At 39.8% G+C, this 25349-nt stretch overlaps 3 protein-coding genes across 11 annotated transcripts in view; 1 reads left to right on the top strand and 2 right to left on the bottom strand.

Moving 5' to 3' along the window:
• The window catches only part of rapgef1b (Rap guanine nucleotide exchange factor (GEF) 1b), a 49190-nt gene extending 30723 nt beyond the window's left edge, over positions 1 to 18467 (top strand). For 4 of the 9 annotated variants that reach the window (XM_032570873.1, XM_032570871.1, XM_032570870.1 and 1 more), the window contains 18 exons: positions 174 to 695; positions 2045 to 2247; positions 4151 to 4312; positions 7552 to 7698; positions 9338 to 9430; positions 11595 to 11680; positions 12066 to 12171; positions 13289 to 13364; positions 13656 to 13740; positions 14461 to 14553; positions 14653 to 14838; positions 14954 to 15038; positions 15149 to 15243; positions 15322 to 15400; positions 15478 to 15579; positions 16217 to 16314; positions 16424 to 16552; positions 17580 to 18467. In XM_032570873.1, the coding sequence (XP_032426764.1) occupies positions 174 to 695; positions 2045 to 2247; positions 4151 to 4312; positions 7552 to 7698; positions 9338 to 9430; positions 11595 to 11680; positions 12066 to 12171; positions 13289 to 13364; positions 13656 to 13740; positions 14461 to 14553; positions 14653 to 14838; positions 14954 to 15038; positions 15149 to 15243; positions 15322 to 15400; positions 15478 to 15579; positions 16217 to 16314; positions 16424 to 16552; positions 17580 to 17730 (2498 nt within the window). In that variant the 3' untranslated portion in view covers positions 17731 to 18467. The remainder of the gene's footprint in view (positions 1 to 173; positions 696 to 2044; positions 2248 to 4150; positions 4313 to 7551; positions 7699 to 9337; positions 9431 to 11594; positions 11681 to 12065; positions 12172 to 13288; positions 13365 to 13655; positions 13741 to 14460; positions 14554 to 14652; positions 14839 to 14953; positions 15039 to 15148; positions 15244 to 15321; positions 15401 to 15477; positions 15580 to 16216; positions 16315 to 16423; positions 16553 to 17579) is intronic. The other 5 variants (XM_032570876.1, XM_032570878.1, XM_032570874.1 and 2 more) reach the window with 4 other exon arrangements.
• A 350-nt stretch (positions 18468 to 18817) lies between these two features.
• Positions 18818 to 21765, bottom strand: uck1 (uridine-cytidine kinase 1). The gene is made up of 7 exons (XM_032570885.1): positions 21536 to 21765; positions 20941 to 21100; positions 20632 to 20728; positions 20400 to 20542; positions 20236 to 20330; positions 20111 to 20159; positions 18818 to 20024 (listed from the first exon to the last, which is right to left on the bottom strand). Exons 1-7 carry the CDS (start codon positions 21623 to 21625, stop codon positions 19831 to 19833), a joined length of 828 nt encoding a protein of 275 aa, XP_032426776.1. The 5' UTR covers positions 21626 to 21765; the 3' UTR covers positions 18818 to 19830.
• A 427-nt stretch (positions 21766 to 22192) lies between these two features.
• dnlz (DNL-type zinc finger) lies at positions 22193 to 23233 on the bottom strand. The gene is made up of 3 exons (XM_032570886.1): positions 22823 to 23233; positions 22566 to 22705; positions 22193 to 22430 (listed from the first exon to the last, which is right to left on the bottom strand). The coding sequence occupies exons 1-3, from the start codon at positions 23108 to 23110 to the stop codon at positions 22283 to 22285; spliced, it is 576 nt and encodes a 191-aa protein (XP_032426777.1). The 5' UTR covers positions 23111 to 23233; the 3' UTR covers positions 22193 to 22282.
• Positions 23234 to 25349: the final 2116 nt, after the last annotated feature.

The following is a 25349-nucleotide window of genomic DNA, read 5'->3' as shown; positions in this document are numbered from 1 at the left end:
ATATATTAATATCGGATCGGTGCTTTCCTAGAAAAATCATAAACTTTCGTTGGTACAAAAAATCAACCTTTATAAATACTTCTAATTAGTAAGAACTACTTTTCTTTAGAGTTAGGATGTAATAATTTTATCACAATAATTTTATTAACTTTCAGCTGTCTTTACATTTTCAGACAACACAGAGAGTTATGACCCGGATTACGACTTTCTCCACCAGGACTTGTCTGCCGGGGACAACCTACCTGCGGTACATGCAGGGGGCTGCCTGAGCCCCCTGCCCGAGTCTCACAGCGAATCCTCGTCCCCTGTTCCCGGACAGCATCTCATGCACCCTCCTCTGAGCGCTCCTCCCTCCCAGCAGCCAGAATACTGGACTCCACAGCCCAACCATAGTAACCTTATACAGCCATGTCGCACCAGCGCACCCCCAGCTCTGCCTCTGAAAAAACGACGCAGCACGCAGACCTCGTCCTTCTCTGACGGGGGCTCCAGGGTGCTGTATGAGCGCTACCCCTCCCAGTACGACAACTTGTCAGAAGAGGAACTTCACCCCACGCCGCCGTTCCCCCTTTTCACACCCATCTCCCCCATGCCTCAAACCAACGGGGGAGTTTTTGTCTCCCAGTACATGACCAGCGAGAATGCAGATGTCCCCACAAACCCTCCGCCACTTCCTGAAAAGAAAAACAGACACAGTAAGTGGAGTGAGGGTGGCAAGGGGGAAAGGCGATGCTGTGGATGGAATAGATCCAGGCGATAAACCGAAAGTTAACAGACTGCGAAATGTATGACAATAACCATATCTGCATTTTTGGTGTTTTTAAACAGTGAAAAGTTGTCTTTGTCTTTTTACTTGGCTGTGTGTAGGTAGGCTATAGTGTTACCGTGCCTATTTATCATTATCGAGGCGTACTGCTCAATATATCATGACATTGATTTTCCGCCATATTGCCCAGCCCTAGGAAGTAATGAAGTATGAAGGTCAAAAAAAGGACGCCCTCTGATTGAGATGAATGTAGGACACGGGAGCAGAAAGCAAAGTCAAGAACAAAGACTAATCAAGAGAAGAGTAAATAATGAGGTTGATTAGGAAAAGGAAAGCCGGGCATTTACAGCGCTTCGTCATCAGTTCATTGTTGCATGTTCTATGTCAAAGAAATATTCAGTGTGAATAGCGACAGGAAGTAAATACTAGGATATGCCACAATAGAGTCTGGGAGAGGGGCCACAGAGGGCAATATTTGGTCACTTCCTCACTAGCTACTGTATTATGTCATCCATACAATCAGCCATACCTCATTGTTGAGACCATTTTCTTTTTTTACTGAGCATGACCGCAGTCATGTAGAATGTCAAACGTACAACAAGGTTCCTGTGAGTTTAAAGATAAGTTCTGCTCTTTGCTCATTATTATTCACTTTGGTGTCTCTGGAGGAGTTTTGTCACCAATAGAAAACTAACAGTGGTTGTTTTAATGGTGTAGGCTGGGTTATTTAATCATCAAGAATGTATTTGGGGACCTTCCTTATGTGGATGACAAGGATTACAGACACATTTTGAAGCAGGAAATACAGTTAGTAGAAGTTTTTTTTTTTGTTTGTTTTTTTACCTTCCTGTCACGTTGCAACTACAATCTTCAATGTATTTTAGTGGAATTTTAAGTGATAGACCAACACAAGCAAGAGCATAAGTATGAACTGAAAGGTAAACCTGATTTTACAAATTGTTTAACAACTGGCGAATGGTTTATGAATAGATGCATCTTTGCATTACTGTAGGGAATGGTGGGTTCAGGGTTTATCTTTCTTAAAAGCGTCACAATTTGTCACTGCTTTGTTGGTTAAAATCTCAATGAAATATATAAAATGTGTGTTACGCAGTGTTGTAAGTAGAAGTTTAAAGATGTATTAAATAAATAATACAGCCACAAGAAAATGCATAAATAGGACCTAATAGACTTTAGTGGATGAAATCAAACTGTAAAACCAGTCCATCCTTATGCAAGTGAGTTCACATTTCTAAATCTTTCCTCTTCCTCCTTCAGTTCTCCAGTATATGCAGTTTATGGAGGACTACTCGGAGCCGCAGCCCTCCGTTTTTTACCAGATGCCACAGAGCGAGAGGATCTACGAGCAGCATAACAAGCTTTTCCAGGAGGTCTACGGCTTCAACGACTCCTTCAGCAGCACCGACTCGGTTCACGAGCCCCTACAGCCGCCAGCCTTGCCTCCTAAACAAAGACAGCTGGTGAGAAGCGCTCCGAGCGGGCAGCCATTCTCGAAGTTTGCAAGCCAGTTAGTTTCATACTGTTCTCTGTCTTGTTTACCACTGTGGTTAGAGTGCATAAACAGCTGGATTCACTAATTTGAGCTGCATGAGCAGAGGTGTAATTTAAATTCCTCGCATTTTGTTTCTCCGCCCAGTTTAGACTGAGTGGATGTGATATATTCATCAATGAAACTCCAGGTTTCATCTAAAAACAGGAGTGTTATTCTTCAGAAAAGATGGAGAATGTGTCATCCTTTTTCTTTCTTCTTTTTTCTTTCCAAGGCTTTCTCTTATCTTGTCATCTCTCTGACCCACACAACTCTCTCTATGTCTTTATTCTTGGGTGTTATGGTAGCCAAAGCAGACATTTGTGTGCAATCCTGAGGCGGTAGCTCGCCGGTGGGAGACAGGACAAGATTTTATCAGCCACGCATCAGATTCAGAGATTTTATCTTGATCTGAGGTGGTGTTTGGGTTAATTGAGACAACCGCCCGAAAATTAATCAGCGGCAAGCGAAATACAAAGGATAGATCACTGCAAGCGAGAGGCTTTTTTTTTTCTTTTTTTTTTTAGCTTGAACTAAAAAGTTTTGAAGAAAGTTTAGAAGCCATATATGTTTTTCTTTGGTTGACCACTCCTCTAAATGCCTAAGAAGTGACAAATCTATCTATCCTTAAGCTTTTTGTTAGTATTGCACTGGCATATTATTACTGTAACACACCTCATCAGTGTTTGTCCTGTTTTTTTTTTTTGTTTTGTTTACCACCCTGACTGTGTATTTAAAACAGATCTTTCTTTTTATCATTCTTTCGTCTGCGAGTGGTCTGGTCACACTGCACACATTTGTGCCGCTGCTGCTGTCCCTAATCCGGCCTCGTGTTTTTTGGACTCGATGAGCTCGAGGCCCGGTGGAATAAGCCTGTTTGCCCCCTGCATAAACCCGTGTTACAGGCTTACACGCTTTGGCGACTTTACACAGCTTTGCAGAAAAAAAAATAAAAGTAATTCCAGCTGCTGGGTGGATAAGGGCTGGAAATAAAACCCTACACCACATCATATTGGCTCTGTTTGGACCATATGGTAGTTGGCCTGGTTTTCTCTAATGTTTAAAAGTTTAAAAGCAAAAAATATCCAAAGGTTTATTTGAGGATCGCCGATGATTTGTGTTACCTGAATGCCTCGCGTGAACTTCGAGGACATAAGGTTTCTAGAGAGAACTCCGAAGAAGTATTACGGAAGTATTCATACCTGTTAAAACTTTTCCACATGTTGCCAAATTACAACCACAAACGTCAACAGGTTTTATTGAAATTTTGTGACATACCAACACAAATTGGAAAAAAATAAAATCTTTTTTTTTTTTTTTTTTTTTTAACAGAAAAAAATGGATGAGCATTTTTCAACAAAACTTTTTGACTTTGTTTGGTGGAAATCTAACACTGCAAACCCTCACTATGATGCCCAGTGGTGGCAGCTTCATTCTGCGGGGATGCTTTTTTTTTCCTGCAGGTGCGAGGGACCTGATCAAAGTTGATTTTAGCCTCTATATATACGTTTGTGGAAAAATTTGAGAGGTATGATTTTTTTTTTTTTTTGCAAGCTATTGTTTCTTAGTCTTGAATCCGTCATCCGGCAGTCTGAGCTGATGTTTCTCAGCTTTTATCTCTCTGATTTTACCATTCTGCTGCTGCTGAACTTTTGATTCAACCTGCTCTAACTCAGTCTTGCTTACTCGAGTAATCAACTGTTCACTCTTTTTCTTTTCTTTTTCCTTTAACACCATCTACTCCCTCTTCACCTGCCCTTGACCCCAAACTACTCTCACTTCCTCTATTTCTGTTTATCTTCTCTACCTTTTCCTTCTTTTGTTTTCCTCCTCAGGCTTCACACTCCTCTTCCCCTTCTTCCTCCTCCTCCTCCTCTCTCTCCTGCCACCTCCAGCCATCTGTGGCGGCCCTGGAGGAGGCGGGCTCTGGGCTGGGCCTCAGCATGTCCGTCTCTAACTCCTACCTGATCGGCCAGGCGTCTTTGACCACGCCCACGGTGAGTCGCCTCCCCCTCTCCTCTGCTCCTCCTTCACATCGGCGGTCCCGGCATAGGTGCTGTGTGGTGAAGTGGTCCTGAGGTAGCTCGACATTTGAGGTCAGTAACTATAAAAGGTCGTCTTTTATAGTTACTGACGGAGCTCAAACATCAGTGCTTTTGTTGTTGTGTGGTTCTTGATTTCATTCATTCATCCAACCACCCATCCATGTGCTGACAGATGGTTTTTTTTTATTATTATTCCTTGAAAGAATCTGTTCAGTTATGATAAAAACACACTTTATTTTTATTATGAGCACTTGCTGCTACTTTTTGTGCTTGTGTGCTTCTGCTGGCTTGTAGCTATCCCACTTTGTGTGCGTTTGTTGTACTTTAGAAGTCTTTCCGAAAGTTTGACTTGGGGCCAAGTCAACAAAACTGGGGCGTTCTTAAGCTTGTCTTCAGTAACCAAAGTGTATACAAAAAAAAATCATTTCAAAAATTATATTTATGCTACAAATCTTGCAGGAGACAAAAGCAGTACTGAGAAAAAGATGAACAATATTTCAGTAGTTGATGCTGATCATATTTTGTGTAAGCCTGACACGACGTATTTCGCTGGACGATAAATTGTCCTAGAAATTATTGCGATAAACGTCAATATTGTTGAAAATATAGCTATTGTAATGACACTGGCATAAAGATGAAAGTACACTCTCTTATAGATCAATAAACTTTCATTTTGTACAGAATGCTTAACACTGAAGACATTTTAAATATCCAAAATAAATGAAACAGCCAAAATGAAAAATAAAACAGATTATTGAAGTCTCAACAAAACAAAATTACCCTTCAAGACATATTGGGCATTAGGCTTAGACAAGGAAAACATGCAAAACTGCAAGTTATAACTTTTGTTAAACATAAAGTGCAAACTAATACTGTACTGTACCATGTGTCAATTATTGTCAGCAATTTTCAAAATGACTTCTTACCTATAATATTAAAGGGCAGCATCTCTTTAAAGCAAACTACACAAACAAGCATGCAGTTTAGAATGAACAAGGATTTTAATTGAGCTTGTGAATAGTTGGTTTATTGCTTAGTTTACCTGCTTAATTGTGTGGTCACAAGTCAGGCTGCACAATATATTGTGAATGTATCACAATATTTCCATATGCAAGACCTGCTTGGATTGCAATTAGTGCATGGATGTTACTTTAATAGTTATCACAGAGCCGTCCTATGCCTGTAATGTATTTGGGGATACGTCTTGTTTAATACAGCAGAAGATGCTTTGGAAGGTAAAGAGAAGGAAACGTTGTCAGGTCTTTAAGAAACTACAACCAAGTGGTTTCAGTGCTAAAAATAAATAAAACAGACGTCGAACAGGACCAACAGTTTCAATAAAATCTCCTCAAGATGGAATTTTTTTAAAATTTTTTTTTAGTAATGCTTTCATCTACTCATCAACTGGGGTCTGTTTTCTATGAACTGATTGGAAAAACATTCAAACTTTGCAGTTTGTCACAAGTCATGTTGTTTGTCATCTGGAAAAGAATGGAATGGCATGCTCCCATTACATCGCCCCAATCCCAGGTCTTTCATAAAAGAGTAGGAAACACACGCCTTCAAAATAAAGGTTAAACCAAAGCAAAGGCATTTTATGCTTTCTGGCGTAACATCAGATTGCCAGTTTTCTGTCCCGCCACAGGCTAACTAATTGCGGTTTAAATGTATGTGTCTGGTCTGCTTTTGATCGCCTCTGTTTCAAAATCCTTAATCCATAAAACATTGATAAAAGTACAGCTGAATTCATCTGTGGGGAAAGTACAAATATTCTTTAAAACCCAGTGTGAGATTTATGAAGCATTCATTTTATTTGCTACAAATAGGAAAGATTTATAATGTTTATTTTGGCAGTAGAATCAACCTAGAATGAAAAACCCAACTTAAAGTATTAACTAGTCAGCCTGAAGTGAGTTATTTTACACTGATTACAGATCATTTAAAATCAAGTTTGTGATTTACGAAGCATTTATTTGTGAGGAAACAATCTAAAATAATTGCATATTGTCTTTTTACCTGGATGAATCGTTGCATCTCTTTTTATTTTCACTACGGGTGGAGAAATTAGAGGTGTATTTGATCTCCTGTTTATGGAGTGAGTAAAAATCTAATTTGAATCTGGCTCCTTTTTTGAGATCATAACTAACAAAACATTTCAGCCTTTAACCGGTTCGTATGAATTTGGTATTTTGTAGTCAAAACGTCTCTCCCATGTCCCCTAACTTTAGCCTGGTGTGGCTAAGTGTAAAATCTCCCTCGGTGTGTTTGGGAGGGTCGACCCATGATAACCCCACGACATGGTGCGTGAGGCACGTTAAGACATGGCGTGGATTTCCCCCGGGATATCTCTGGTGGAATGCGGCACCAGATGGGCCTGATGGAAAACACATTCCCCCCGTTTCATCCGCTCCTCTCTTCCTCCTCCTCGTCTTCGTCCTCCAGCGTCAATCGCTGTCCTCGTTCTCTCGACCGAGTTTTGCGCAATTTCCTTTTAGTGAACTCCCTTACATCTTGTAAGGGAGTTCAAGTTACAATAACTTGCGTCGTTTAGCTCATCGGAGGCCTTTCGATATTTGGACACATTTACTCAAAGATTTTTAATGGGGCTTTTTTTTTTTTTTTGGCCTCGATCTTGTTTGAAAAATAAAATAAAATTGGTGTGCGCATGAGTGTGTGCAGCCTTTGCCACTGATCTGTGTCTGCATGGCTCTGTGCCGGTATGCTCGCACAGGGCTGGTATGTGAAACATGTTCTAACAGGTTACTGCTACCTCCCTGCTGACAGGCATCTCTTATGCTGGCGACACACTTGTACACTGAATCATCTCCGGTTTTAATTTACAATCCAAGCTAATCAATGTCTCTGCAAGATTTACCCCCTTTTTTATTTTTTACTGTAAATCTGTTAGTCGTCTTTGTCTGTAATTTTGTGTATACAGATGTGCGTGTGCATGCAAGCGCATTTCATGTTCAGACTCATCCCTCCCATAAATCCGAGTTGGCAGAGGTGACACTACTTCCCATCCCGCTTTCTATTGTTCTGTTTCTGTTTGCTCTGACTTCTCCTCTCTGATCTCTCAGTTCTCTCCTTTATTTTTATTTATTTTATTTTTTTTTTTTTACTTTTCCCCTCTTTTTTTTTCCTTTCTTTTTTTTTTTTTACCTGCTTTGGTTCCTCTCCACCAATCGCAGAGCTTGGACCAGGTCGCCCTGACCAATGCCACCGTTCTGGATGGCAGCGGGGGCGGTCCCAACGGTTCCCTGGCTGGCTCAATGGGCTCTGTGGCCGTCTGTCTTCCCTCTGAGTCTTCTCTCACTGACTCGCTCCACACCTCGGCGGTGAGCTCATATGACGGAGTTCTTTAGGCCTTAATGAAATCTGAACGCCGACCCTCCTGCCTCTGCAGATTCAAGTTAGATAACAGCTGTTTGGGTTTCTTTTACTGCTGCACATGTAATGAAAATATATAGTGAGTCATTCGCCGTGTGGCATCTAGGTGTCATTATCACGTCCCGCAATCTGTGTTCTGTCTTATTATTAGTCTGAAAAGAATCCCAGTGGAGCATGCTACACTGCTTTTTTTCTTGCCAGCAGAATTTTTTTTTTTTTATATGATGCACTCCAGTGCCACCTGTTGGTCATGACGACTCACAGCTGCTCCTTGTAGAATTGAGGTGCACTTCAGTGAATTAGAATGTGATTGAAAAGTTATTTCAGTAATTAAGCTTAAAAAGAGAAACTTGTTTCGCTTAATTACCCGCAGTATGATGAGTTTAGTGTTTATGATCGTGGCTTTCAGCCGATAATAACTCAAGACCCAGTTCTTCTGAAAATTCACCAATAAAAAGGCAATTATAGAATTAAAAGGGCGGCCTGTTAGAAAAAGTATATACAGTCACTTTTTGGTGGGGCTCCTTTTGCATCAGATATTGCATTAGTAATGCAGCGCGGCTTTGACGAACCTTTAGCTCCTCTGCATTGTTTGCTCTGGTAACTCAATATTCAGGTGATAATACCTCAGAACATTTATCGATTAATCAAATTTTTGGTATTTTAAGATTTCACTTTTGAAAAATCTGTATTTTGTTTTTGTCACCAAATCAATACACTCACTGGATTTCTGTCAGATTGATGTCCGCATGTTTAAGGCCTACTACCATCTTTGACAAGTGTGTTTTAAAGCCTCTATTGTAATATAAGGAGAATAAAGTAGTAATTTTACAAAAATGCCAACGCTAAAAGTAAGAAAATTAAAATGAGGAATATTGAGCATGTTGTAAAATGTTTATACATTTTACAAACAATACTTAATGGAAAATACTTAATCTTTTAACACATCATCATCAAATTATCAGTAGCAGGACTTTGACAAGATCACGCAAACAACTATTTTGAAGAAAGGATGGACTGAGCTACTCACCTCAGATCCTGATAACTTTTTACTCATTAAAACAAGTTTTTCTCATGGTTTTAATATTCTTTCAGGTAAAATTACATTATTTTCTGCTAATATTCTGACTTTATTCTTGTAATTAAAAGAAATTCTTCTAGGATGGCTCTATTACTGTCGTACAACTCACAGAAGGGATGATTGAAATAAAAGCCACTTTTTAAAAGTATTTTCTGTCATTTATGATTTCTCTTTCAGAAGAGAAATCGGATCTGGCATGAAAGAATTTGTTTTTATTTTTAAGGCGCACCGCCCAATTCTAATTCTCTGTGTAATTTTCTTGTGGAATATTCAGGGGTTTTTTTTTGTTTTTCTTTGGGTCTTTATAAAACAGGAAATGAGTTTCCCTTTTTGAATTTAATTATTGTGACAAATTAGGTTTTCAGTGACATTCTAATCTATTGAGATGCACCTGAAGCTGACCTCAGCCAGCTGCTGTCTCTCCTTCAAGGCCGTTAAAGCCTCAGCAAACACTCTCTGCTGCTTCACGCCTCGGTCTGTGTCCCTCCTCTTTTCCCCTCCTGTAGAGCGAAAGCGTGAATGACGAGGGCGGGGAGGGGGAGTATGTCAACCTATACTCGTCCAGCCAGGCCAATGGGGAGCTGCCCCTCTCCCTAAGAGTAAGTAGCGGACTGCCGCGAGGTGAAAGGTCAATCCCATTTGCATGTCCCATCGCCTCGGGGTATGAATCAATTCGGATGCGGGGGAGCGATTAAAAGTAAAAGGGTCTCCGGCCCGCGTCACTAGGCACATCTCACTCAGCTTGTTGCACCTAATATTGATTCATCCCCGGGAAAAAAATGGCGATCGGAAATGCAACGTGAGTGTAGCCAAACCGGACTACATCATGACTTCAGGTTCACAGGTTCGCCTGGGACTGAATCATGGGCTGGTGTTTGTGAGGGGGTGGCGGGGCAGGGGAGGGGTTTCTGTTGTTTTGACTGCCTGGCTGGTGACTGGTGTCTCTTTGGCTGCTGCTTCAGCTGTGGTGAACATTTAACCCCGTTCTGCTCTAACTCCTGACATCTCTCTGCTCCCAGAGTAGGATTCTCAACGGGTTTCCAGTAACATCTGCCTTAATGAATAGCGTGCACCTGTGCATGTGTAGCAGCTTATTTATTTGTGTGGTTCTATTGTTTTTGGTCAGCTTGTACCTTTGCTGCAGGTTTTTATTCCTTTTTTTTGTTTGTTTGTTTTCGGTCAACATACAAAGGAAACGATGTGTGTGTGGTAGCATTCTGGCTCAGACGGTGTTTGAGTTTGAGTTTTACCCCTTTTGGTGTTCCTTCTGTTTTGGCTTTTGTGCGTTGGGTTTTCTGTACTCACACTAAGCAAACACTTCACACCCACTCTGCATCACCACTTCTGGGACGATGTGGTAAATGTGTCGTCAACACTTCCATTCTTCTTTTTTCTCCACCAGTGTGTTGCATGACATCCTGGCGGGATCATATGAGCTCATCTGCAGCTAGCTTGTTGTTGCTGCATGGAATCACTCACGAATGTTGCTCCACACACAGTTCTGCTCAGAAGGTTGCGTAAATCCCTCGTAGGCATGAATAAGAGCATTTCCTTTTAAATGATTCATTTCAGCTAGTTTTCTCCAAGGTAGAATAATGTAACTCTGTTGAATATTAAAAAAAGACTTGGGTGAACAAGTTTGAATTTGTTGTGGATTTTCTGATTCATATTTAGTCAAAGTTATACATATAGGCTCAAATATTTACATACACCCTTAAGTAATATCATCTTTTTTGTGGTTTTCGTCCCAAAAACCTGCCTCTGACTGGATATTTGACCACTTTCTAAGCAAAGTTTGAATTTAATTTGGTTGGTTTCCAGGTACAATTTTTAATTATTTTTTTTAAATATCCCAGTAATTTTCAGTAATGTGGAGGTCAAGGCTGTATCAGAACCATTTTTACTTATTTCATCACTACTAAGATTAGTTTTTATGTGTGTGTGGGATTATCATTTTGAAACATCCAAATTTCAGTGACCTGCCACGATTATAAATTTTGCAGGGCGATAAATTGTCCCAGTAATTATTGTGATTAACAATAATATTGATGTTTTTGAGGCTGTTTTCAAGTAATGTAAATAGTAACGGAAGATGTTTTAAATATCCAAATTAAAATACAATCACAGCCATAAATAAAGTGGATTATGAAAATGTTAATGATGAGAATGGACATTTTTGAGCCTATTTTAATTTGTCATGTGATCAACTAATTAATTTTATATTGCAACAGGCTTAGACATAACCCAAACTCTTGATGTCAGAGGAAAATAAATTAATTAATATGTCTAAACATCCCAGTAACCAGTGTTTAAACTTAACTGGATAATACTTGAATACCAGAGTACCAGAGTCCCTGTCTGGATGGAGTGAGTTTGACATTGATGTTTGCTCTGAGAGAAAGCCTAGAAACATAGAAGCATGTTTTCCAAACCTTCAAACATGACTTAGATCAGATTAGCATCTACCCACCACAGGCCAGTTTCTTTCTGGAGAACAGACAGGATAGTTTTCCCAAAAACAAAACAAAATGTTTGTCATAAATTTGAGCCTGCATGTGTAATTTTGTGGCTTATGGCAAATTCAAGCTTGCGTGACCTATAGGAGCATCGGATGTAAAATCAGCTTGACCTGAAAAGGAGTGGTGCCAATAAATAGAGACCCAACAATAGTGACATTCATGCCAACGTTGGGTGGATGCAAACTTCTCAGCAGAACTGTAAACATCAGAGGCTGACGGTTGCTTTCTTTCCTTCAACTGTTAGGAAACCATCGCAGCTGATGACGTACTTCAAGACCCTGTTCCTCAGATGCCATCCAGCAATAGTAAAGAGGCTTTAGACAAAGAAAGGTAACAGTGATCATGCTCACTTCCTGTTATGCGTGTACTCTAAAACTCCATATTGTAGCTGATAATGTGCTCTTTGTTATGGACGTGATGCCATAAATCACGTCTATGATTTATAGAATCACAACGTTTAATGCTACATTAAACGTTCCTTATTGTAATATTTTCTTTAAATGAATCTTGGAGCTCTTCTAAACATTCCTAAGTAAAGGGAATAACAGCCTAATTTAATTTGTGAAGACAAATAGAATCACTGCTGCTTCTTGCTGTAAACTGATTAAAACCCAAAAAAATATGGGAGATTAGTTTTTGGTTTATGAATGAACCGTTTCAAACATGTAGATGAATGAGAGACTGTGTTCATGGCGCATGTGTGGGTTTGCTTTAGGAGGCAAAAGACGGCAGAAAAGGCCGGGAGCGTTGAGGAAGATGTAAACGAGCTGTCTCTCATAGACCACAAGGAGATCATGAGCAGGATAACGCTAAAACAAGAGGTAAGTCGACTTCTGGTGGTATGTGATGTTTTTAGCAGGAGTTCACCTATCAATTGGCCCCAATTTCCTTAATTTTGGGTGATAAGTCGATTCTTGCACGTGAAACCGATCTTATCCACCTCTGCAAAGGTCTGAAAATCCTCCACTGTTTCCTTTTTACTTTATTCCCTTTAGTGACTTTTTTTTTTTTTTTGCCTTTTTAGAGGATCAAAACAGGTCTGTCATCTTAACCTGTTGTGCACTTTTTGTTAGTTTTGAAATATGAAAAATGAAAGACGAAAGGAATGGATTTTTTTTTCATGAATTTAAGTTAATTTAGTAGTTTGGCTCCAAACTTTTCATTTATATTTGAGAGCATGTGTAGCTAAAACAAGTGTGTGTTGTTTCTCGGGCATTGTTCGATTCTTTTCTATAAAACAAAATTGTATGATGTAAGGTGCACTGAACACTTTGATATCAGTTATCTTTAAAAATAAATCAGTATCAGGCAAAATCGAAATTGTTAGGTAATCAGCCAGTTTTTTAGACTTCTCTTATAACAAAACCTCACAGCAGCACTAGTGCATTTTACCCAGTTGTCTCTGGAGCAGAAGTTATTGAGAGTCCAATCAGATCCCGCCTCTCAGCCGCTGCTGCCCTCTGGAGTTTAACCTGTTAAACTGCAGAGCTAAAACTTCCTCCGCCTTCTCCCGCCCCACCACCTCCTCCTGCTTTGTCCTGAGTGGTGCAGTCTGATGTACAGATGTGTGAAAATGCCGCACGCCTCTCTGCAAGGTTAGAGGCACTGTGACAGCTGCAGTTTACCGAGGAATGAAGGGAGGGGGGATTGGAAACGCGAGGAGCTTCCCGACCAGGGAGGAAATTTAGCGCTGTTACAACACACACCCATTGCAGTGATTTTTTTTTTCTTTCTTTCCTTCCTTCCTTCCTTTTTTTTTTTTTTTTTTGCACAAGTCAGACTTTTTCTTCATCATCAGAGGAGCCGGTGCAGCAATAGGAGGCTTGGTGGAGGAGAAGAGGAGAATATGTGCATGGAACGTTTTGGGCTAAACTGCATCAGTCTCCATGCTGATCTGCTCTTCATCTTTTCCTTACTTATCACCCCGAATCTTTGCAGAATGACGACGGCCCTGACGTTCGTGCGGGGTCGGGAGACATCCTTCTAGTCCATGCTACGGAAACAGAGCGCAAAGGTATGGTGTTAAAGCTGTTTACCTACTGTCTCATCTTTTTATCGCTAGAAAGATCTGAATTTATTTCACATTTGAAAGCCGATTTTTTTTAAATTTATTTATTTCTCTGTGTGAGTGGCATTAAATGGTCTCAGTCTGGCATTAAATGGTCTCAGTCTGGCATTAACAGTCTGTCAGCCTGTGCTTGCAGCAGTCATGTTTGATTTGTTGTCAGCTTGTATTGGTTAATCTCGGCGGCACGTCAACTCAAAAATACTGCTCTCTTATTTTTTTTCCTCTTTTTCTCGACAGATCTTGTTTTGTACTGTGAAGCCTTCCTGACGACATATAGGACTTTTATAACCCCAGAAGACCTCATTAAGAAACTACACTACAGATATCCTTTCCAAATCACTCAACATGTCACACTGGCCTAATCGTCTTTCTTTGCTGGCAGAACTTTTTTTTTTTTTAGCTTTAATCCTAATTTACTCAGAAAAGACTGTCCTTATTTAAATCTTTACTGAAGGATACTGAAATTCCAGCTAAGTTGAAAATGCTGCTTTTCTGGATTCTCTTCTCTGTTTCTTGGTTCTGAAAAAAAAAAAAAGATTAATTAATGGTGCCGTTGGATTTTCAACTTGCAGTTCCTGAACACATCATCGCAATGGTGAAACATGGTGATGACGGCATCATACTGGGAGTCAAAGACCCTTAATATACCATCTGGGCTACAACAGAATGGTTTAGATGAAAGGATATTCACATGGTGGAACGGTCCAGTCAAAGTCCAGGCCTAAATCCAACTGAGAATCTGTGGCAAGACTTAAAAATACAGTTTAGATGCTTTTCAGTGACTCTGAATAAAGAAGAATGGGGAAGATTTTGAGTATCTATATAAAACCGGCAGAAAAGGACAACAGCATAAGCATAAACCAATAGACAAGAGAGCGTTTGTATCCATTTATTGACTGGATACAAACGCTTGCTGCACGTTTCAGAATTTTGAAAACAATTTAATAATTTTTCTTCCACTCCTGTTATTTGCCACTTTGAGTTGGCCTTTCATATTAAAACGAGAGACTTCATAGACCATTACCCTTGACCACAATAGCACATATACCACATTCTGTCACAGTCCGGACACCTTCAAGAAGCGAGTCAGCAAGAACACCTTCTTTGTTCTGGTTCGTGTCGTTGATGAGCTGTGGTGAGTTGAACTGCCGAATCAGTCAAAAATAAAGCATGTCAGTTAAACCAGTCAGACGACGAATCAAATAATTCCCACCTGACCACCGCTGTCTTCCAGTCTGGTGGAGCTAACCGAGGACATCTTGAAGCAGCTCATGGACCTGGTGTTCACGCTCGTGTGTAACGGCGAGCTCAGCCTCGCCCGTGTTCTCCGCAAGAACATCCTGGACAAGGTGGAGCAAAAGAAGCTGCTCCGGTACACGAACTCCCTCAAGCCGCTCGCTGCTCGAGGGGTCTCGGCGAGGTACTGCTGAGAGAAAGGAAAACTGACGCAGTCTTGTTTCCCCTGCTTATTGTGTTGTGTAATGTTTCATATATAACTGAAGCTGAGGCTCTTTATGGTTTGTGTTTTCTTCCAGGCCTGGGACTCTTCACGACTTTCGCAGTCACGAGATTGCTGACCAGCTCACGCTTCTTGATGCTGAACTCTTCTACAAGATTGAGGTGACGTGATTTCCCTTCTTCCTATTGGTTGGAATAACTCTGCTTTACTTCCTGGAAGCATGGAGAATAAACACGGTTATCTGTTATCTTCTCATCCTGCTTTCTCTTAGATTCCAGAGGTTCTGCTTTGGGCGAAGGAGCAGAATGAGGAAAAAAGTCCCAACCTAACCCAGTTTACAGAGCACTTTAACAACATGAGCTATTGGTAAGACATGACTTAGATCAGTCGTCTCTTGATTTAGTCTCTCTTTAAATGCTGATACCTTTACTTTCTGGCCTACAGGGTGCGCTCTTTGATAATTCAGCAGGAGAAAGCTCAGGACAGAGAGAAGCTTCTTCTCAAGTTCATTAAGATAATGAAGGTAAGGAATCTTACTTTTAAAAAGACAAATTCATTTTATGGCAGCATTTAACACTTATTCTCCTCTTCTTATTCCAGCACTTAAGAAAATTAAATAATTTCAACTCGTATTTGGCAATACTGTCCGCTTTGGACTCTGCTCCCATCAGGAGATTAGAGTGGCAGAAACAAACTTCTGAGGTGAGCTTTTTTTTTTTTTTTTTTTTTTTTTTTTAAAGGGACAGTATTATGTAAAATCAACTTTTTAAGCTTTACATCCTGTTATGATGTTATTCCTCATCAAAAACATACCTGGTTTGCTCCTTTGATTCTTTCATGTACGTTTGAGAAATCCTTTAACCTCCTGTGGCAACCATTCAGCTGTGCAAAACGCCTTCGAGATGCAGCTTCCACGTCACAGAACACTTCTCCCCAATGACTCCTCCACTCAGCTCCTTCAGACTAGCCAGCAGCAATTAGCAAATACCTAGTGGAACTGCCCATCAGCTGAGCTCTTCATATGAACTACTTCTCAGTGAAATGCTGCTTAAAACGTTGTTAGAGTTGATAGAGGACCCATGTTGTGAGGACTTCCCGAAGACGGAGTTTCAGAAAGAACAGGAGTTTCTTAAAGAGACAAAGCCCCAATTTAAAAAATGTTTACATCATATTTGATAAATGCAAGATTTTTATAGCAACTGAATGTAACATAGTTACTTGATTGTGCTATAAAATGGTTCTATATGCCTGGAAAGTACATGATACTGCGCCTTTAATATATATATATTTTTAAATCATCTATTCACAATAACACACTTATCTCTTCATACTGCTCCAGGGTTTGGAGGAGTATTGCACGCTGATCGACAGCTCCTCGTCCTTCAGAGCCTACAGAGCTGCTCTGGCTGAGGTGGAGCCCCCCTGCATCCCATACTTGTGAGTAAACTTTCCTGCTCAGACTTAAACAGATCTGCTGCCGCTCAGCTCAACCTGACTTGGTTGTTTGATCTGATTTCTCCTCCCCCTTCTTCCATCCGTCCTGCAGAGGCCTCATCCTCCAGGACCTGACCTTCGTCCACCTGGGGAACCCCGACCTCATTGACGGGAAGGTCAATTTCTCCAAACGCTGGCAGCAGTTCAATATTCTGGACAGCATGCGGCGCTTCCAACAAGTGTAAGACCGCTTACAATATTCACACCCTTCGAACGTCTCCTTATGCATTTTATGAGAAATTTTAGGCAAAAACTAAAACAAGTGCATAATTTCAAAGTTGACTAAAAAACTGGTCTTAAACTTAAAATTTTAAGTTTTAAGATTTTAGTAGTTTAAGATTTAATGATAATAGAACTGCAAGGGTCATCACAGAAAACTTTTATCTGTGTAGTCCACGAATCTGGCCTTTATAGTAGCTAATGAGAAGAAAGCCTTTGTTGAAAGAAAACTATAAGAAATCCCATTTATAGATTGTAACAAACCATGTAGGTAGCACAGAAAGAATTTCAAAGAATATCTTATTATTTTAATAACCAGATCAATGCTGTTTTTATCTGTATACAACCAAATTACATTATTGCAAAAAGATGTCTAATATTTAATTTCTCAAATAGTTGACTCAAATACACACAATATTTTTTCATATTGTAACAATTTAATAGTTTTCCCAATATATTCTGCCACAAGCGGCCCTTTAAAGACATTCCTGATCTTGATGTGGGCCAAAATGAAAATTAGTTTGGCACCCCTGATTTAGATCAAAGCATAGTTATGTGTTAGAATAATCTAGTCAAAGTTTAGACCCAAGTCCAATTGAGAATCTGTATCAAAGTCTTGACTTTTGCTGTCCATTAAATCTGACTAAGGTCGGGCTATTATAAACTGAACGGGAAAGAGTTCTAGACCCAAAATACTTGGTGCTCAAAACAAATGTATGCCACACTTTTCAGATTAAATCTCAGTATCAGTTTCCTTCTGCTTTGCAATTTTACACTACTTTGTGTTGGTCTGTCACATAAAGTCCCAACTAAGTAGATTGAAGTTTGTGGTTGTAATGTGACAAGACGTACGAGTACTTTGTTGGATTTTTAAACGTAATTCAAAGCAGAATATGGCAGAGTGTTTATTAAGCAACTACTTCATGTTATCTGACCTTTGTTAAATTAATCGTCTTTTGTTTAATGCATCCACCCTGTTCTGACCTCAGGCATTACGAGCTGAAGCGCAACGAGGAAATCATCTCTTTCTTCAACGACTTCAGCGATCACCTGGCGGAGGAGGCGCTGTGGGAGCTGTCCCTGAAGATCAAACCCCGAAACATCAGCCGCGCCAAGACCGACCGCGGGGAGAAGACCTAGGGTCCCCCCACGCAGGGCTTCGACACTGACCTTCAACTGTGCTTCATGACACTAACTCCACTTTATTACACACTAAAAGAACGACGCAAGGAAGCTAACGGGAGACTCGCTCGCGAGGAATCCAGAACAAACTGCAGACAACTGAAATGTCACTGAGGTTTACAAAGAGCCCTGCCGCTCTGGGAGATTATAATTTGGGATTACCGTTGCTCTGACTTGGTAGTGGAAGAGCGAGGAGTCAGAGCAGAGGGTGGGAGGGGGGAAGAGACGCTACGGAAATTACCAAAGTCTGCTCCCTGGACTCTTTGTTTTAGAGTGGAGCTGTCACGTGTGAGAGAACAATTTGAATGGTCCATATTCCCCCCCCCCCCTGTTCCTTATGTACGTGCCATTTGCTGGTCACCTTCTACAACACTAACAAGTCCTCAACCAGCAGAAGCTCAGGAGCAAACCTGCCTCGAATTGTGACGTGCACACGCAGGCTGCCGACTGAGAATCTGCTGCGACTGAACCGAAAGGGCAGGACGGCCCCCTAGGGACTGGAATCGGTTTGTTTTGAAACTTTTTTTTTTTTGTGTGTAAGAATCATGTATGGTTATGACATGTATTATATACAGTGCTCCTTTTGTTCTTAAAAAGGACGTTTATGCTTATGAGAAGAGCTTAGCTTCTCCTAAGTGCCGTATGTATGTGCACTAAAAAAAAAAAAAAAAAAAGCAAGGCAAAAACACGAAAAAGAAGATTACTAAAGATGCCGTGATCTATGTAAGTCATACTGAATCATGGAGTGCCGTGTTCAAGTGTAGAGAACCACGAAGCAATCGCAATCATGTCCCAGTCATGTTGGTGTGCAAGTGTGTGTGTCTGTGAGAAGTCTTCTGTGAAGTGTGTGTGTGTGCGTGTCACTCCATGTGCTGTAGGAAGTCATTGGAATCCTTTTTGGGATAATAATCACAGAAACCCTCAAAGCCCCCCGCCCCCAACACATCACACTGTGCTCTCAAACTCCAATAAAACAAAAAGCTCTGTTTATATTAAAACCATGACTGCAGAGGTTTCTTTGGTTTCTTAAATGAAGATACTTAAATACTTGCAAAGAAGTTTTATTTATTGATGTACACTGTTCATAAAGTGAAACAAAAAAGTTAAGGCATAGACTTAGCAGAATATAAGCAAGTGCTTTCAAACTGGGAGGGTTTTGTTCTCCATTTGCCTTGCAAAAGTATTCATACACCTTAAACGTATCTATAAGCACAAATGTATTTTAAAAGGATCGTATGCGATAAACCACGATGGTGGATAATTGTATCCAGACCCATCTTAGAATATCTAAGCACTGAGATTTTTGCTCTCCATAATTCTTTAATAATGTTCTCCAAACAAACCTGAGGCCTTCAGTTAAGACTTTAATAAAATTACATACCAGTGGACCGTTTCCTGATTGACTTCCTTAGGCGACTGGTTGCACTGGATTTTATTTACTTAAGAGTAAATATGGTTGAATACAAAACCTGTCAGATTTTGTATAAAGCTTTAAAGCCACATATAATTTTTCTTTCACTACATTATGCGCTACTTAGTCCGCCAGTTTGTAATCTCTCAAAATGCACGTAAGTTGAATAGGTATGAATACTTTTGCACTGCAGAAAGCTATTGCAAACCAGAACAGGTACGTGAACATAACCACGTTATTTGTATTAATTTACTTTAAATATACTTCCCTAACAGTAGCAAAGAAGTTGCCAGCATGGTCACATTTAAAAGTGCAAAGGCATGACTCAAAAAAAAAAACATGTTCTTATTAATAATTATAGGACCTGGTTTGGTAACTGCTTATTTACCCATTTTAAAAATCAAAACAAAGAAAGCCTATGGGAACACTGGTTACTTCCATACGGTGTAGGAACCCTGTTAATAACTACAATCAAATAAGATGGCAGATCTTCGAACCTGTTACATTGAATAACTGATATTACCCTAAACCGCAGAGCGTGTAACATTTCGGCACAGTAACGTCAGTTCACACTGCAGCTCCACGGTCTGTACCTATCTGTTCCCATTCACGCATACACACACACACACATCTACATCCGCTCTGTTTCAGTGGGGCCGACTACTAGGCTCCAGCAGGACCCTCTTAATTGGAGGGTTGGTGGATCCGTTCTGCAGGTCGCTCTGCTCTGAGGTCAGCCTTTTGCAGGCTCGGCCATGGCTGTTGATGTTTCCCCGCTGCCACTTGCAAATATCACCATTCAGAATATCTTGGATGTGCTGCACAATCAGGTTGATGGCCACTAAATGACAAATTGGGAAGTTAACGCTATCTATCTTGGTAATACTGAATATAAGTCAGGATTTTGTATTTTTAAAGATTACTCACCCATATTGTCAACCCCTCTCGGAATGATGACATCTGCATACTTTTTAGTCTAAAACACAATAAAAGTACATAGAAATCTAGTTGAAATCATACAGAACAACATCAACGAAGACTACTGTACTTACAGGCAGGCAAAACTCCTCAAATGCAGGCTTTACAAATGTTGTGTACTGATTCAGAATCTGCTCCAGGTCCCTCCCTCTGTTCATGTCTCTCAGCACTACAAGAAATAAGGTTGTTTGAAACAGAAAGGAAACCTTGCAAATATGTGCGATCGGCGCTCGAGTACCTCTTCGAGACAACCTGACATCTGAATCCGTGTCCACGAAGAGCTTCATGTGGAACATCTCGCGCACTTTCTGGGGGTAGAAAACAAGAATCCCTTCAAAGAGGACGACATCCGCTGGATAAACTGTGATCCTGTCTTCCAACCTGCAAACAAACAATGAGCTCTCAGAATACAAGGGAACACGGCGGTATTTCGTCACGACTTCCCAATTGAAAAGTGTTTTTGTTTCAACCTGGAATGGGTGACGAAGTCGTATGTTGGCACCTCGACCGGCCTCCCCTCTGCGATGTCCTTTAAGGTTTTGTACATCAACTCGTTATCGAACGCCTCTGCAAGGCATTGAAGAAGAAAATGAGAACTTGAAGAAAAAGCAACATTTTGTGTTTAAGTTTCATATACACTGCTTAAAGATGTTGTAAAAAGTCTAGAATAAATTCATTTTCCATTACAGCAGATTTTTATTCACAATCACACTTTCAAATTTATCTTAGCTTTGTGCAAAGCTCATGTAATGAAATAGTAAAAGTCTGGATTTATTTACCCGGGTGATCAAAGTTGTACTGTCCTTTAAGAGCTTTAGCCTTCTGATCTGGAGTCAGCACGTTGTAGAAGCAGTCCTGGCTGATGATGGCCACCTTTCTCTGGCGATGGTCCACCTTGTGCTGCCCCAGAAGCTCCATGATCTTGGCGCAAACTGTAGACTGTAAACAATGCATCTCAATTATTCTACTCTTATTAGCCACGCCGTTGTAACAACTCACCTCAATATGTTTGTTTTTTTTAATATTAGCAGCATTTCTTTAATCCGTAATACATGACGGTAAACAATAAATACATTGGACTGAAATTGCACAGGATTCCTGACTGGAAACGGCTGATATTTGCATGCGTGACCTCGAGTTCAAAGTTTACGACCTGACGTTAATATCGTTACAGACGTGAGCAGTGTTGTATTTTCTTCTAAATATTCAAGGTTGGAAAGGGGCTAGGTCAACTTAACCTAAACAAAATAGTGTTTTAGCAACGTAATAAAACATTGAACAAGTGGGCGTGACACTTGTTTTCACAGTTTGATGAACGCTAAAACTGATTCCGAGCTAAGATAACCGGTATGCTAATTACGTTTCTAAGTTTACCTTTCCGCTGGCCGTGCCTCCGCTGACACCGATTAAGAAAGGTCGATGTCTAGGCTTTTCTGCCTCGTCTGTGACTTCAAATTCTTCCATCGCAGTCAGTCCAATAATAAAGGCAGCAGAAACGAAAATTGGTAGCGTGTCCGACAGCTAACAGCCTGCAAGCAGCTACGGCGGCAACTACTGTCATTCTCGCGAGAACTCGAGCTATCTAGGGCACTTCGAACACCGGGGTTCCGCTGCAAAACATTTTAGTTTGGTTTGTTCATTTTTGAGAAACTAAGTTATTGTTTATTTGTTTGTTTTTTTCTGAATATGTAGGATGAAAAATAGTAAACTAAAGCTGACTAAAATTAATAATAAAATAGAGCCAAAGGTCTGGGGCGGCTTTTTATAGAAATAAAATAGAAGTTAAGGTATGTTGGTCATAAAAACAATACAATCGAAAAAAAAACTGTAACCAAAAACGCACCAGGAGTGTTTCTCGCTTATTCATATGGAATAACCATACAGTAGATATTTCGGGGGAAAAAGACAGAGAGCATATTTAAAATGTATTTGTTCAAACATTTACTTTTCATCTGTTTCTATGGTTTTGTAACTTCTTTTAAATCTCAGTCGCAACCTAGTTTGAAACATAGTTTCACTCAACTCTCTCTCAACACGGTAAAAAGGCCAAAAAAGTTGCGTTTATTGTAAATATAAATATATATACATAGCAGTACAAAGTGCAAATGCAATTAAGTTAAATCATGTTGTTTCTGGCTCATTTTCTTTCTCTTTGTCAGTTTTTTGTGAACAGCCTCTGCTCGTTTCCTCCACGACTATTTCTAAAGCATCGCTTCCGTCAATCCTCTTCACGGTCTCCCCTTTGGCGGCGAGGATTTCCTCAATGTTTCTGAAACATGAAGGAGAACAACATGTAACAATGTTTAAACGATGTGGGTACATTTGTAAGGTACTGTACATGGCTTAATTTTTTTTTATGTCTTTGTTATGTTTATTATGGTGTAAATCCTGCAGCTCCACCAACCTCTTCCCCTCCAGATCCGAGAACCAGCCGAGGTTGTCGGCGATGATATGGTGGTTCTTGCACCCTTGACAGGTCACTATTACCACCCCTTTCTGGTAGGCCACTTTAGAGATCCTCTGCATGGACCTCGTGGAGCAAACCTGCAAACATGGCACAGCCCGAATCTTCAACACCCGTTACCTAAACATAATGATGCAGTTTAAGAGGACAGAGCTTGGGAAAACAAGAAACAAAAACCACAGTCGAATAGTGCTAACCTTGCATGTGTATACAAGATGATAATGTGTTGACTGGATCTTTCCCAGCGCTTCCTCTCTGGCTGGGGGTGAAGATGAGAATCCTCTGAAGGAGCTGCGATGAGCAGGTAGGACATGATGGTCCTGTGACGACAGCAGACCTAACCTGGTTCTGGTGGTCGGACGGTGAAATAATACACATGGTCTGGATACATTAACCCGCCTGTGGTAACACCGCGACAACAGGCTGGCAGGGAACCTCCCTCTGGGAAACTCTAATAAAGAAAGACATCTTTGTAGGACCAGCATAATCACTGCTGTTTTTAGAGAGACAGAAAAGAGATTGAGGGCTCAGAAGTCTTAAGTTTCATCAACCGGGGAGAAATTGACGCGCTTTGATGACATCATCCATCCTTGGTTTTTCAAAATAAGAGCTATGCAATGACGTCAAACACATTAATCTATAACCATTTTTCCAGATGTATGGTTAAAATTACTGCTGACGCATTAAATGTTGCTTAGGAAAATTATATTTCAATGTTGGGTTTGATTGTCTTTGAACTAGTAATTTTATTTTCTGCCAACGACCAATTTTGCTAAGAGAAATGATCTATTGCTAATCAGAAACTTGGCAATAGAGTTTCAATTTAAAACTGAATTTTCACTGTTAGTGTTCTGTTGTCCCTAAATGAATTGTGCCATAACTTATCAAAATTTAGAGGGAGAGGCATCCTGTACACATAGCTGTACAAAACAAACAGCACACAGCTATGACAAATCAGTCAAGGCAGTGCTCATTTAGTCAAAAGGGTAAGGCATAAGGCCAGATAACTTTAACCTTAGATAACAGTAGTAAGCAATGCATTTCTTTTCTTAGAGTAGAATATTAAGGAAAAATAAGATCTTTCTGTATCTGTCTGTCAATTTTTTGGTAATTTTGACCTTCATTTGATTCTACTTCATTTGTTAATTTGATTCTAAGGCCATCAATATTATTAATCTTTTAATCAGGCTTATTGCTTTATGATTCATCGTAAATTAAATGAAATGTATGTGTTTTATTTCCTTATTCATATTTATTTGTTTTATGGTTAAAGTATATATTTTTAAATATTTTTATTTCTCATTCTATGATTCCAGTTGTCCAAATTCATTTCATTATTATAATATTTTATTCAGTTTAGCATTTTTTTGTGTACAATTGTTTAAATACTCGTTCCTCTGTTGGTTTACTTTTTACATTTATAACACATTCTGTGTTACATTTGACTGTCGCAAACGTTCTCCATGGATGAAATTGGATCACATGATTATGATTCATACGTATTTTTGCAAGTTATTACAAATACTTATCTTAGAGGCTATTCAAACATGAGCTAAAGAAATATTTCTGGATCTATGCTTAGTGTCACTTCAATACATTGTGTCTTTTCATGGTAAATCTCTGCTGTAACAGCCTAAAAGTGCTCAGGACTTGTGCTCTATGTACATTCACTCTCTTGGAACAAAGACTTGACATTGGATTTACTTTCAGTCATGCTTAGTTTCTGTGATAATACTCTATTGCGAGTGAAAGACTAATTTGACTACATAAAGGAGAAAAGATGTTTTATTTTCTGGTTCAGGTAAAGTGAGCAAAGCTAAATATTTCTTTCCACATAGCACCACCAGGGGGAGACAAACAAATTTTGATATCAACTCCCGTTCCGAAATTGAAATACTCTTGCAGTTTTAGGTTGTTTCAAATCATATGTTTGCATATTATGATTGTCTCTATAAGCGTAATATTAAGTCCTTAAGTTTTCTACCCACAAGGCCAAACATCAGAAGTAAACAAAAGCATGCACGGATTGCAAATGTTAATTAAAACTTTTACTTGGCTACAAGAACAAGAATATAGAGCTGGAGTTAATGACAAAATAAATGCTAAATTCACAGTCACTGAGATTACTAAAGCGCTTCCTGCTTAATCCTGTTGAAAAAATTTGGAGGAGGTGAGTGATGGGGTTGTTTTAGAGAAACTCCTACGTGAAACTGGGAGACCATTGAAATCCTGAGTAGCTGGTAAATTCTGTACTTTTCCTCTGCTGAATTGATAAGATACCGTGGAGTGTGTTTTATTTGGGGATTTTATGGGATAGACTAATGACAAAAAGCACATAAACATAAAGTGGGAGTAAAAGAGCATTCAATCCAACATAATTTTTTTTTCAGATAAAAATCAGAATCTTTCTATTTATTCCATGACCTGTTGATCATCATGATCAGAGAAGCAGCAAGAGGTCAAAAATGTCACAACTATCTTTTGATTATTAAGGACTATTAAGCCTGCCTGCTACAAAACTGACCTGTATGGAAGAAAAGCATGATGAAACCCACTACAGGAAGAAAGTGTTTAAAATTGTTCAAAATTCATGGAGGGAAATCAACAAACACGTGAAAAAAGGTTGTTTTGGTAGGATGAGACAAACATTAACTTTATTATTTTAGCCTACATGCAAAGAGCTATGTGTAAATAAAACCTAGCTCAACCACACCCTGAGCACAC

Source organism: Xiphophorus hellerii, chromosome 8, assembly GCF_003331165.1.
Source record: "Xiphophorus hellerii strain 12219 chromosome 8, Xiphophorus_hellerii-4.1, whole genome shotgun sequence".
Taxonomy (NCBI): domain Eukaryota; kingdom Metazoa; phylum Chordata; class Actinopteri; order Cyprinodontiformes; family Poeciliidae; genus Xiphophorus; species Xiphophorus hellerii.
This window is presented reverse-complemented; position numbering and strand designations above follow the sequence as displayed.

Excerpts from the sequence above, each read along its gene's own strand:
- dnlz (XM_032570886.1), bottom strand. The coding sequence starts at position 23,110 with ATGCTGGTCCTACAAAGATGTCTTTCTTTATTAGAGTTTCCCAGAGGG. Across the intron at positions 22,706-22,822 it reads ATCTTGTATACACATGCAAG|GTTTGCTCCACGAGGTCCAT; the intron begins GTTAGCACTATT and ends CCATGTTTGCAG. Across the intron at positions 22,431-22,565 it reads TCGGATCTGGAGGGGAAGAG|AAACATTGAGGAAATCCTCG; the intron begins GTTGGTGGAGCT and ends TTCATGTTTCAG.
- uck1 (XM_032570885.1), bottom strand. The coding sequence starts at position 21,625 with ATGGAAGAATTTGAAGTCACAGACGAGGCAGAAAAGCCTAGACATCGA. Across the intron at positions 20,729-20,940 it reads GTACAACTTTGATCACCCGG|AGGCGTTCGATAACGAGTTG; the intron begins GTAAATAAATCC and ends AATGCCTTGCAG. Across the intron at positions 20,543-20,631 it reads GACTTCGTCACCCATTCCAG|GTTGGAAGACAGGATCACAG; the intron begins GTTGAAACAAAA and ends GTTTGTTTGCAG.